Below are 12,436 nucleotides of genomic sequence, written 5' to 3' on the forward strand. Positions count from 1 at the left end.
TTCACTGGAGGTTACGGGGGTTGCCCTGGGTGTTGCCTACCAAAAGCCAGTTCAGAGGGCTCCCAAACATTTCCTGGCTTCCCCCAGTCTTCTCTTCATCCGCCTCTAGACTGATGCAGGATAACATGTCCTGTGTGAAAATAATTTTTCTCCTTTTTGGAGCCCATTCAGAAGATGGAAAGGGAATTCCTGTTGCCAAACGAAGAGTTGTAGCAGACTGTTTTTGTGGATCAGGACACCTTCCCCTTCCCTGTCCCAATGGGAACAGTTAATTTTGCCTGCTTACACAGCCAGAATAGAATTTTTGCAGGATCTGATAAATATTAACCCCTTCACCATGCAAATTCTGCTCCTATTTGTACTGAACCAGAGTAAACAAGGAAATGTGCAAGGTTCTCCATGACTCCAATACAGACTGCTCCGTGGGACTGGTGTTCACTGGTCCAAGAGCCAGGGATCATTGGCTTTTTTTCGGGAGCCCCTCTGGATTAATCCTCCTTGGTGTCAGGAGATGCTGAGGGCATGGTCTGCTGCCTGGTACCTGGCTGGGCAGCTGCCTGCACAGGGAGGCCCGTTGTCACACAGATGCTTCTGGGCAGGGGACAGGACTAATGTCCAGTGAGAGATGGAGGGGTAGTCAGCGATAGAAGAGGGACAAAGGACCACAGCTCCCGGGCCTTGCCTTGAAATACCCTCGTTGGAGGCTGCGCCCACATGACCCCAGGAGGCGAGGCAGGGCTTCTCTGTTTTCCTGCTGGCCTCAAGCCTCAGTCGCCTGCAGGTTTTACTCGCAGGTGAGGTCCCCTCTCATGTTGTTGCTCTTCCCAGATCTGTCTTCTGGGCTGTGGTGCCTTCTATGACCTGCAGGAAGCACTCCAGGGAAAAGCCACATCTGCTCTCTGATGTGTCCCACAGAGCACTACTTTTCAAAGCCTGCACCCCCTCCCTGCCCATGCGCCTCCTGTGCTCCCCAAGCTCTCCGTCCCCCCCGCTCTCTTGCCATGGACTGGCTGAGAGCATGGGATTTCCCAGAGCTTTCCTGAGTTATTTTTAGTCAGCGCAATAAAGAGAATGGCTAGTTTGTGTTGCTATTTTTATAGCACTCATTAAAATGCTGTTGCTGAATATCCTGGTGGCTGCTTGCTTCCACTCCTGTGCTGACTGCTCCTCTTTCTTTCCTGTTGCAGCACTGAAAAGCCCATCCGCATTCCATGAACAGCGAAAAAGTCTGGAGCGAGCCAAGGTAACTCCTGCAGCCATCCCGATGAGGGAACACGTGGGCTCGCTTTGCATGAGTTGTGGGGTTTGAAAGCACCTTCCACCACTGTCCCCTCCTCTGGCATCCTCCATTCAGGCCCTGTGGCCAAGGATTAGGGTCAGGGCATCTCCCCTGCTTCCAGACATGGTGGGGCCAAGCCAGGGTTCACAAATGCTCTGGAGCACCCTTCTCCAAGCAGGAAAGGTTTAAAAGGGCAGAGGGGCCATCTGTGCCCTGAGCTATGGGGTTTCACAACAGCCCCTAGGTTTTACAAGAGGCTGTGGGCAGGGCGTAGTTCAGCACAGCATTGACAGTCCTTCCAGTAAATGTCCAACCAGCTGAAGTGCTGTTTTCCTCCCCAGGCCAGGTCCACAGCCCGCTTCTCACTGTGCTGGCGGCTCTCCTCTCCTGCTCAAGTCAGCGGAGTTAGAGTAGGGCCAGCAGCAAACAGGCCTGATGGAGCCTAACTATTTAGCAAGTGTGCAGGAGGAATGCTGATGCCCTTTGTCACCTGGAGCAAGTCCCCAGGGAGCTCACACTTGTCATCAGACAGGAGCCTGGCTTTTAGCTCGGCAGGGCAGCTTGGCCATTACGACACACAGCGTCCAAGGGGCTAAGTGGGCTGGGCTCCCACCGGCCCCATTATCTAACTGCACTCAGGCTTCCCTAAATCTTGCTGAAGGCGAAGATAAGATAAGTAGCCATTTCCAGAACTCATTGAAACTCCGTGATGCGATCACTTTTTGGGAAATCACACTGGTTTTCCAAGCACCCGCCATCCAGCCTTGACCAAGCTGGAGAGATGTCCACGGAAAAGGGAATAATCAGTCAAGCAGGTTTTGCTTGAACACAAGAGTTTGTTCCATTAGTCTGCAAAACGTGCTTGCAGTCGCATGGAAAAGGACCTTTGCAAGGAAGAATGATTGTGAAATATTGAGAAGTGCTCTTCTGAACTTAAACACACTCCAAATCACTTGCCCTGAGTCTCCTGCGGTAATAAACGGCTAGCATAAGAAACACAATATGACTCTGAAAAATTAGTATGCTTACAAAATTTCAAGCAATCCAAAGTATCCTTGAAGTGTCATATATTTTACAGTTAAAGTATACATTTGTGTCTTTTTGTCTTTCTCTTCAAAAGCTTTCACTGGCTAGTTGCCTAGGGAAAAGGGAAGGATGGTCTAGTCTACCCCAAACTGCATGCATTTTTATAGCATGTTAACGAAGACACTAATGAGCACAGCCCATAACAAACATATACTCCTTCGCAAGGATGCCCTGCTTAGAGCTGTGACAGGGAAGGAGCAGGGGCTGTTTCCAGATAATTACTCAATGGCATTTGTTGTTTAGCTGATATTCCTCCAAACTGATGTTCTGCAAACAGAAAGCAGATAACAGTAACCGCTTTCATGTGTTTTGAAAGCTCTTCTGCTTCAGCTGATGCTAAAAAAAGATACATTTGAAGTCTTTCTCCACCATTTGCACCCCAGTGACACAAATGCAGCTTATAAACAGCAAAGGTCAAAAGGGACTGAAATCACAGCAGAAAGTCAGGCTAACGCAGTGTGAATGCTGGGTTCAACATGAACAGTGCCACATCTGTAGGACAGCAATTCAAGCTTAGCACAAGTCAGGACCTGATTTGAGGGTTAGCTGGAAATGCATTAGGTGAATTTAATTGCACTCAGGAGCAGACACCAGCTTTCTCTGACCTGGCACGGGAACCAGGCAAACCTACACATGGTCCAAGCAAGGGATTGTGTTGGTGAAAATAAGGTGAGAAAAAAGGGGGGGGGGGGGGGGGCGGGGGGGAAGGGTAAGGAATTGTAAAGACTTCAGTAAATAAAATGTCCATAATTTGTTTAAACATGTCACTGGCTATGTTAGAGGCTGGCATCAGGCCAGCGCAGCAGACTTTGAAGTCAATGTCCTATAATAGATTGCTGGATTGGAGGACAGAGAGCAGGCTGACTTTCCTGAGGCAGTCTGGCTCAGCAGGGCTTTAGCACTTACTCCCAGCACCCCAGCAAGTGTGGCAGGGAGGGATTGCGGGGGACAGCTGTCGTGCCTCTGCCCCAGAGCAGAACAGCCCCATCTGGGTCATTCCTGACAGATGTGTGACCACCCCCCAGCAACCTGCTCCAGTGCTCTCTAACCTGTGCTGTTAGCAAGTGTCCCCCAATTCCCAGCCCAAGCTGTTCTCTTGAAGTTTAGGCCCATTATTTTTTCTCCTATTGCATGCACATGCAGAACTCTATCTTTTTTCTTGCAGCACTTTTAAAAAGTATTTTGCATCCTGTTTCCCTATAGCCATCTCACCTCTGGACTGACCCACCTCCCCTCCCTTCAGCCTCTCCTCATTGATCCCATCTCTGGCTCAATAATGATTTCTGTAGCTGTCATCCAGACATTTCCCATGGACCCTTTCAGATGCAGGGCACAAAACGGGGCCTTGCTATTCCTAGCGCCCATCTGACATCCTTCATTGTATCTCCTAGAAAGCTGCCTGCTGGTCTGGGGATGCGGTTACTAGATTCTGCAGAACTTTTTATATTTTTTTCTCTATTTACGGAGTAACTGTTTTCTGCCTAAGGCCACTGTCCAGTGACCACTACAGAAGCATCTCTGGTGGATTAAGTCTTCATCCACCCCAGTGCTTAATCATCAGGCTAACTGTGACCTGAATGCAGTCCTTTCCAAATGTCCTTCCTGAAATTGTATCAAACGTATCTCAGATCATTTCTTCAATTACTCCAAGTCATGTTGCATTGCAATCTGTTAGCCTTGAATGATTCAGAGTTAAGGAGTATGTCTTCTATCATCCAAGGCATTAATGAATATATTGACTAGTAGGAAAAATTGTTGTGTAACATGATTTGATATATTCTTCTGTTTAGACTGTGAGCCATTCCTAATTCCTCTGGTGACCCACAGCTATGCTCCTTTTTTATGTTAGTCTTATCCAGACCAAATTTCCCTGGCTTGCATATGAAAAAGCCATGTGAGATAATGTCAAAATATGCTTAAAGTCAAGCTATATGACATTCATTGTTTATTCCTGTACCAGAAATCTGTCATCTCTCCATAGAAGGAAATTAGGTTGGTGTGATGTGGTTTGTTCTTGATGAATCCATCCTGGCTGTTACTCACCTCCTTGCTATCTTCAAAATCCATTTATATAGATTGTTTGATTACTTGGTCCAATATCTTGCTGACTGGTTTATAATTTCCTGGTTTCTTCTCTCCATCTTTTTTAAAGCAAGAAATTATGCTCTCCCTTGCCCAGTTTCCTGGAGACCCACAGAGAGTTGCTGTTACTTTAGCCCTGTGTATCTCAAACTGTTTGGGAACATTTAACTCATCTGAGTATTCTCCAACCTGTTCGCCAACCTGAAAACTGCAGCTTCTTCTCTTTTGTTGCTGGACGTTCTTGGCTTAGTCATCTGATTGATAAATAGCCATTTATCTTTTTAATGAGGATGGTTTAAAAAGGCATTAAATCCTGTAGCCATCTCAGCAGCATGCACAATTATTTCTCCTGTTTATGGAACACAGACAGCACTTTCCATTGCCTTGTCCTGGCTACAGAAGTCCTTACAAAATCTTTTTCTCATGATCCTGTACATTTTGTACTGTGGGTTTTTTCCAGTTTTGCTCCAGCTGCTTGTACTGTTCTTTTATATTTACCCTTAAGATTTTAACCTCTTTGAACTATGTACATTTTTTGTACTATTTCTTCTTGCATCTCAACTTAGCAAACAGCTAATAATTTGTCCAAGTTGTGCTCTAGCTTTTCTTCACCTGGGGATAAGCTTATATTTGTATTCTTGAGGTCAGCTGCCCTCAACACTGACTTCCTTGGCCCTAATGGACAGCGTTATTGTACCTCTGCGTGCCTTTCTGTTCCTAAAGCCATGAGGAAGGTGGCAAAAGGCTCCAGGACCATGTTCATCACAAGCTCAGCTGCAGTAATCTGCAAAGTGGATTTTCCCAACCCCACATCATAGCTGGGGTGAGGAACCACAGAGCACAGGAGCTGCAGGACTGCAGGAAGGCTAAGCCTCATGGCTGACCTGAGTAGAGATTATGGGTATCTTCATGACTTGCTCAGCCTTATGTCTCACCCCAGAGTGCCAGGCTTCCCACAGAAGCCATTGCTAACAGTACACTCAGGAGCTGCCTCGGTGCATGGTATGCTAAGCTAGGAGCAGATCCACCACTCCCAGTGAATAGGTCTCATCCTTCCCATGAGCCCTCGTAATACTTCAGGCCTCAGAAGCCCAAGGGAAACTGGAAAGGACACAGCTTAGAAGTGGGTATAGTGAACAGTCAGCAGCTCCGTGCACATTGTTCCCTTTCTGAAGAACTTCTGTCGAAGCACAAGCCAGTGTCTGAGTGAAAAAAAATGCCATTTAGGAGCTCACTCAACCCAGCTTGTAGTAAATCCAAAAGAACCATGGGATGGCACAGGGGCAGACGCTCTCTGTACCTTATTGCTGCTCTAGCTAGGTAACTCTTTGCATTTGTGTTCTGCAGACTGAAGATTATCTCAAGCACAAGATCAGAAGCAGGCCTGAGAGATCAGACCTGGTCAATATGCACATTTTACAAGGTAAGACTGCCTGAGCTTCTCCCACATAATCCTTGTTGTCTCCTGCCTTGTGACTCATGTCTCTCCTGCCCACTTGGGTTCCCTTCAGGACTCTCATCACAATTAACTTGTGATTAACAAGCCCTAGCTGTTCATGAGAGGCAGATTCAGATGGGACACATGTTGTATGGAATTCAGTCCAGACCTGGTCTTCAGGAGGCAGGACATACATTTATTCCCTGACAGAAGCAGACCCAAGGCCATCTAATCTTTGTCCCATCTCTGGCAGGGACCAGTATAAGATGCTCTAGAGGACAGTGGGGTAGAGAAGAGCTGTGAGAGAGGACTCTGTTAGACAGAGGTGCCAACGTCTGATCCTCATGAAAAGCATACCCAGGGTATTTTTTTTCCAGGGCACTGAAATCCCTGTAGCAGGTGGTTGCAATACTCTCCCAAAGCTGGACATCTTTTGTTTTGCCATAATTCTTGATATTCTGTGTGACAATTCATGGCGATGCGTCAATGACCCAAGCACAGCCATATGAAAAGGGTGAGCCCTGCTATCAGTCCGTGAGCCACAGCAGCTCTCCCGTCTCCCGTCCTGGTGTCCCCTCCCAGCCAGAGAGCTGGCACGGCTCCGCTGCATCCCATCAGACAGCAGAACACTGCCGTGTCCCTCGTTATCTCCAGAGATAATGAGCTCCTTAGAGACAGGGAGGATGTGCAGCCTCTCTCTTCGAGTCCTGTCAGTCGCCTGGAAGAAGCAGATCACCCTCTGGCAACTGTAAATGCTGGCCTCTGCTCTCAGCATGGTTGAAGTCGGTATTTCTTTTTCCTCTGGCACACAGGAGGGCTGAGGCAGTGGCCCATGCCGGATCAGTGCCACTGCCTTGCTTTTCCCTTGGGTCTCCATCCTTAAAATGAGTCTGCACCATTGCTTGTTTAACAGGTGGACAGTGTCTTTCCCTTAAGTTAAATAATAGAAGCAATACTGACTGGAGTTGGGGCCCGGGGGCTGTAAACCAGATGTGGACGTGGCTGCAGTCACCGGGCATGGACAGAGCCAGCCAGACACAGCTGGAGGAGAGGTGGAGCAGAGACTGCCTGGCTGTGTATTGAGCAAGCTGGCTGTGCTGCCCCACACGCACCTCTTGGCTGGAGCCTCTGCTCACACCTCTGTCCGTCGTGCTCTGCATTTCATGGAGGTGTGCCCTGGCATATCATGGACTTGTGTGTCCATTTGATTCATAACAGGACCTAGAGGTGATTGAAATTAGCCAGCTGAGACACTTTGCATCGTCTAAATGCCTTACAGGCACACCTTCTGTTACCCTTCACCTCAAGGAGCTCATGTGTGTTCACTGCCCTGTATAGTCTGAGGCCAGAATTGACTCTAGATCAGCTCTCCTGACCTTCTCCAGAGAATTTTTCTCTGGTATCAAGCCCTGTAGCTTGTGTTGCCTACAGTATCTCTTCCAGAAGAGTGTCCAGTCTTTCAAGATAGCACAACCTAGATACAGCCTTTCTTACTTTAGACGCCTGAGGGTATAGACGTGGTCTAGTTTAGAATCCTGCTCCCTCACTACTCACACCTGTGCCACCAGAGGAGCCAGATCACCTCTGTTCAGGAAACCTTTCTGTTTAATTGGCTACTCTTCTGTCACCACTCAATAACTGGGGACTTCTCAGCTGGGTTTGGTAGGGCTGTAGCTGCCAGATCGAACTGCCTGCTCCTCTCTGGCTTGTTTTTCTCCTGAAGGCCTGGAGCACTGTAGTCATGCCGCCTCCAAATGTCCACTCCCAAAGACTCAGCTTTCGATCTTGCAGTGTAAGCCATTTACTCCAGTTGCCAAACACTGTTAATGGTTCTTTTCTCCAGCTGTTCCCCAGAAGTAGGGATCTATCTGCATTAGCCCACAAGGGCCAATGGGCTCCTGGCAGGCAGGAGCTGGAGTCCACTTTGGCCCTCATGTTAGTTGCAGCTTGTTAATTAAGTTTCCATTGCAAGATCATTCCTGGGCCTTGGGGAGGATGCTCCAGCTGCAGGCTGGGTTTGCAAGCCTAGGCTAGTAGACAGAGGCTCTTGCTTGGGAATGGAGAAGCTGGCCCTAAGGCTCAGAGGAGGAGCCATGTCCCAAACCCCACCAGCCCCATCCAGCCCCAGCATCCTGCCTCCCAGCCTCAGAGCAGCTCCTGCTGTGCACTGAGCCATGCTTAGGTTTTGGCCACAGCCCAGAAAGGCTGTGCTGAAGGGGAAGCACATTCTCACTAAGCACTGTGCTTACAGATGCCCCAGGTCCTGAACTGATGCCTTCCATTTGGCCTTTTAGACTCAGCTGCAGAGGGGTCCATTCAGTCTACTCAAATGAAGCTGAAAAGAGCCCGACTGGCAGATGATCTCAATGAAAAGATTGCTCTCAGGCCGGGTCCTTTGGAGCTGGTGGAGAAGAATATTATTCCTGTCGACTCAGCTGTGAAAGAGGCCATAAAAGGTAGTGGAAGTGAACGTGCGTGTTGTGTTGTGCGCATGGCACGGGGCAGGGGCTGGCAAGGTTATGAGGACATACCACAGAGACTGCAGGAAGTGACCAGCCTGGACTTAGAGCTGCATTTGTTGCTTAAATTTTATTATTTTCACATAGGGCCAAGCAGCCCAGTCCAGCACAGCCTGCACTATCTTATCCAGAGCTATGAAAAGAGAGCTCTCATCTTCTTAGGGCAATGACCATGGAAACATGCACAATTGCTCAGCCATGTCTCCTCAGAAAGCACCTCTCTTCTTAAACCCCTTCCCTCCCCGAGGCTTCGAGCGTGTAAATGATACTGCTGGAGACAGGACATTCCATCCTCCCTCGTGTGGGAGAGGACTTGGGTGCACACGTGTGGTTTTGAGGCCAGCCTGGATTCTCCCACTTGTGCCCTGCCAGGCTTTTACATCCCAGTAGGTGAGGGTGAAGTGGCCCCAGTTCAGTGAGACTGCAGTTTTCTTTTTTTTCCACTGATGCTAGTGGTACGCAAGGCCCAACAGAGTGGGATGCTGCATCGTTGGGGCGGGGAAGCATCCCTGGGGTGCTAGACTGCTGGGGAGTACGAGGAGCAGCCTGCACCCCAAAGCAGGGTACATTCCTACCTACCAGTACCCAGCGCTTGACTTATGCCTAAGCTTGGTTTTCCTCCATCACCTACCCCCCAGCTGGAGGAGGGAGGCAGAATCCTCCGCAATTATTTCCCTCGTGCTGCCGCAGGGAGGCTGATGCAGGAGCCAACACAAAGCAAAAAGGTGACTCAGATTTTGACTCAGGCCCCAGTGCCAGTATAGGGAGGTCCAAAAGAAGAGAAAGGAGCAGGAAAGCCAGCAGGGCCCTGCAGTGCCAGGACAGCAGCCTGTATTTTTGAAGCCCGGGGCCATGTCTGCATGTCCAAATTGGCCCTCGGGTCTCAATGGAGGCACTGAGAGATGCCTTGCCCCTGGGAATTCCTTGTTCTGTTGCTCCTGGTTCCTCAATTCACGGGATTATTTCCATTGACATAATCCCATGTTAAGTGCCTGTTCTGGGGCTCAGAGCAACCTGAGGACAGTGGCAGGGCAGGAGAGGTCTTTGAATGACAGGAATGATGCCGAAAATGCGAATTGAAAGAGGAAGCACTTTGACTTTTGTTTCATCTCAGAAACCAACATAAATGACATGAAATATTGCAGGCTCAGATACCGCTCTGTCCTGCCCTGCAATTGTTCCTGCTCTTGGTTTTCCCGCTGTGAAGTGCACACAGCATTCGTACAGCGGCTTCTCCAGGCTGGTCCTTGAGGTGCTCCATTTCTAGCATTTCACAGCTCTTGCTTTTGAAGGTGAAATATTCCAGGACTCTGCCTGAAGAGGAATTTTTAAGGAGAGTTCAAGTAAAATCTCCCCAGCCACTTATCGAAGGAGAGAAGAGTGGAAAATATTTTTTTTTTTTTTAAATCCCCCCCTTTATAAACATTCAAGGCAGTTTGAGCATGACTTTATCCACTGGAACTGAGACTTGGAGGCTGGGCAAGTGTGCTTGAAGTTTGAACAGAGTTTCTCTACAGCTGCCTTGTGGTAAACAGAGATTTACAGGACAAAATTGTTAAAAACAAAAAGTCTGGCTTAAAATGGTTTGCTCAATTTTAAATTTCTCCCTTTCGCAATGCCCTTCTATCACATTGCTGGGGAAAAAAATGTGTCCTGTAAGCCAGTTTTATCCCATTTAGGGTGAAACACGCAGCACATTAGGGTCAAACATGAAGTTACTTGGTCCTGTTGGGTGCCATGAGTAAGAGGTGGTGCACCTGCACCAGGAACACAAACCCAGCCCCCAGGTTTCTGCAGAAGAAAGCCCCAGGCTGAAGGATCCTCAAGCTGATTTTCGGAGTCAGAGGTGCCTTGTGGCGCTCACGGTTTGGGGCGAAGGGCTGAACACAGAACAGAGATGAGCACTGGCACTTCTGAACGTTAAGCCTTTTGTTTTTGCAATACCAGAAAGATGACAGGGTTTAAAATCATTTTACTTTAACCTTGGAATCTCAACTGTTTATACAGTGGAAAGTTCAGCTGACGTGTTCCTCTAATCACCTCCGGCAGGGTGAGCGGAAAGTGCCAGACCCCAACCAAAAGCCCTAACATCCCAGTGACAGGAGGCCGCCAGTGCCCTACATAGCTGAGCAGTGATATAAGAACCTTTTTTTACCAGGTCCTTGTCATCACTTTGTCCAATATGCTTGAGAGGACAATACCCAGTGCATTAGAAACAGCCCCGAGCAAACACCATTCTGCCTGAGATTACAGCAGAGACATGGGATCGTGAAACAATACGGTCAGCCCCGGGCTGGGTGAGAGCAGGACAGATAAGGGCAGCATTCCCCACCCGGCACAGGCCCCCGGTATCAAGCAGCAGGATGCAGCACATTCCTGTCATGCTCCGGGCTGCTGCTGTGTCCTGAAGGTGTCTTGGTCTCCTGGCTTTGGCACCATTTCTCAACGCGTGCTTATTAAATGCCAGCCCAGCAGGAGTCTTGCAGATCCACAAGTCCCCCTTGCTTGGTGTCATTTTTCCTGAGGATGCCCACGCGTGTCTGCAGGCATGGGGAGCAGCTCCCACCCAGCCCGGGTGGTAGACGACCATGCAGCATTGCAGTTCCTCAGGGAAGACCCAGTTTGGGTGCTGCCTCTGACGGGGAGGGCACAGGCCCTATTTCCAGGGAATATGAGGAGCCCTTGCCCTGGAGAGTGGGGAGGAGAGGCTTTCCACAGGACACAGTTGTTCTCATATCCCCACCCATATGGTGCCTGCGCAGCAGCTCGGGGCAAGGAGCCAGGGCTCCCTGCTTCCTCGCCCACCCTGGCACCACGAGCCGGAGCAAGCAGAGATAACCCTTATCTCTCAGATAGGGGCAGGGGTCAGAGCAGGAGGGTGTGTGTCAGTGAGAAGGCGCACAGTGCTAGACCAGCAGCAGGGACAGGTGGAAGCTTGTCCCCGGGCCCTTCCTATTTCCCCATTTGTCACCTCGCTATCGGCGTGCCAAGCTGCCTAACAAATGCCAGACGCCAGCACGAGGAGATTACGAGTGTGGCCGCTCTGCTCCTTCCTCTACCCCCACCTGCAGCCCTCCCAAGGCCCACATGAGACCTTTTCTTTTTCAGCACTTTATTTATCAGCAAAAGCCAGGGGTCAAGAGCTCCTGCCCATCTGACTAGGAGATAGCACGCCAGGAGCTTTGCAGGGGGAAGAAGCAATGTCTGGGGCAGTCAGGAGGCAATGGTGGTGGTTTGAAGCATGTCGTGCAGGTGAAGCTTGTGGACAGAGAAAGGATCTGGAAGCCAGGTCCACGCATGTTGGCTCTTGTGCCATGAACAGATGGGTCACCCTCCAGGTGGATTTCAACCTCAGTTCTTCTGCTGAGGACAGGATCCCACGCGTGGAGTGGGCTTGGGGTCGGGATGCTCAGCTGATGGGGACGGTGACTGTAACGCTCCTCTCCCCATCTCAGCCCAACGGTGGGGTAGGACGGCAGAGCCGATCCTGCACCAGCCCCACCTGCCTGCGAAAAGCCTCCTGCCCCCAGCAGGCCAGGCTCCTCGGAGGCCTCCTCTCTCCCTCTCCCGAGTAACATGGTCCATGATACAGGCCAGGATGCGGTGGCTTCAGCTGTGGCTCCTCTCCCGCCAGCCTCGGCCGCAGGGGCACACCCCAGAGCTGCCCCTGTGCATGGCTGGGGATGGGAGGAGGTGTCTGAGCTCTCTGGGCACCACGTCCTTCGTCCGCAGCCAGGTCTGGAGGCAGCGGGCGCAGAACCGGAGGCATCCCACAAGGCTCACCCCGTCCCTCCTGCCGCCACGCTCGTCCCCCTTCCAGCAGGGCGGGGCCCTGACCGTCACCCCTTCTCCCCTGGCAGGCACCCAGGTCAGCTTCCCCAAGTCGGCCGACACCTTTGCCTTCGAGGAGGACAGCAGCAACGATGGGCTGTCTCCAGAGCAGGCCAGGAGCGAGGACTCCCCGGGCTCCACCGAGTCGGCGTCCGGCACCAAGGCCCCGGAGCCAGCCCCCGCCGCCCCTGCCGGGCCGCC

At 50.5% G+C, this 12,436-nt stretch overlaps 1 protein-coding gene across 1 annotated transcript in view; it reads left to right on the forward strand.

The window, feature by feature from the left end:
- MYOCD (myocardin) overlaps positions 1-12,436 on the forward strand; it is a 39,887-nt gene that overhangs the window by 16,161 nt on the left and 11,290 nt on the right. Inside the window, exons 3-6 of the mRNA XM_009334054.1 lie at positions 1,188-1,243; positions 5,795-5,870; positions 8,180-8,341; positions 12,265-12,433. Coding sequence (XP_009332329.1) covers positions 1,188-1,243; positions 5,795-5,870; positions 8,180-8,341; positions 12,265-12,433 — 463 coding nt within the window. The remainder of the gene's footprint in view (positions 1-1,187; positions 1,244-5,794; positions 5,871-8,179; positions 8,342-12,264; positions 12,434-12,436) is intronic.

The sequence above is a fragment of the Pygoscelis adeliae genome, unplaced genomic scaffold, assembly GCF_000699105.1.
Source record: "Pygoscelis adeliae isolate BGI_AS28 unplaced genomic scaffold, ASM69910v1 Scaffold11, whole genome shotgun sequence".
In the NCBI taxonomy this organism is placed as follows: Eukaryota; Metazoa; Chordata; class Aves; order Sphenisciformes; family Spheniscidae; genus Pygoscelis; species Pygoscelis adeliae.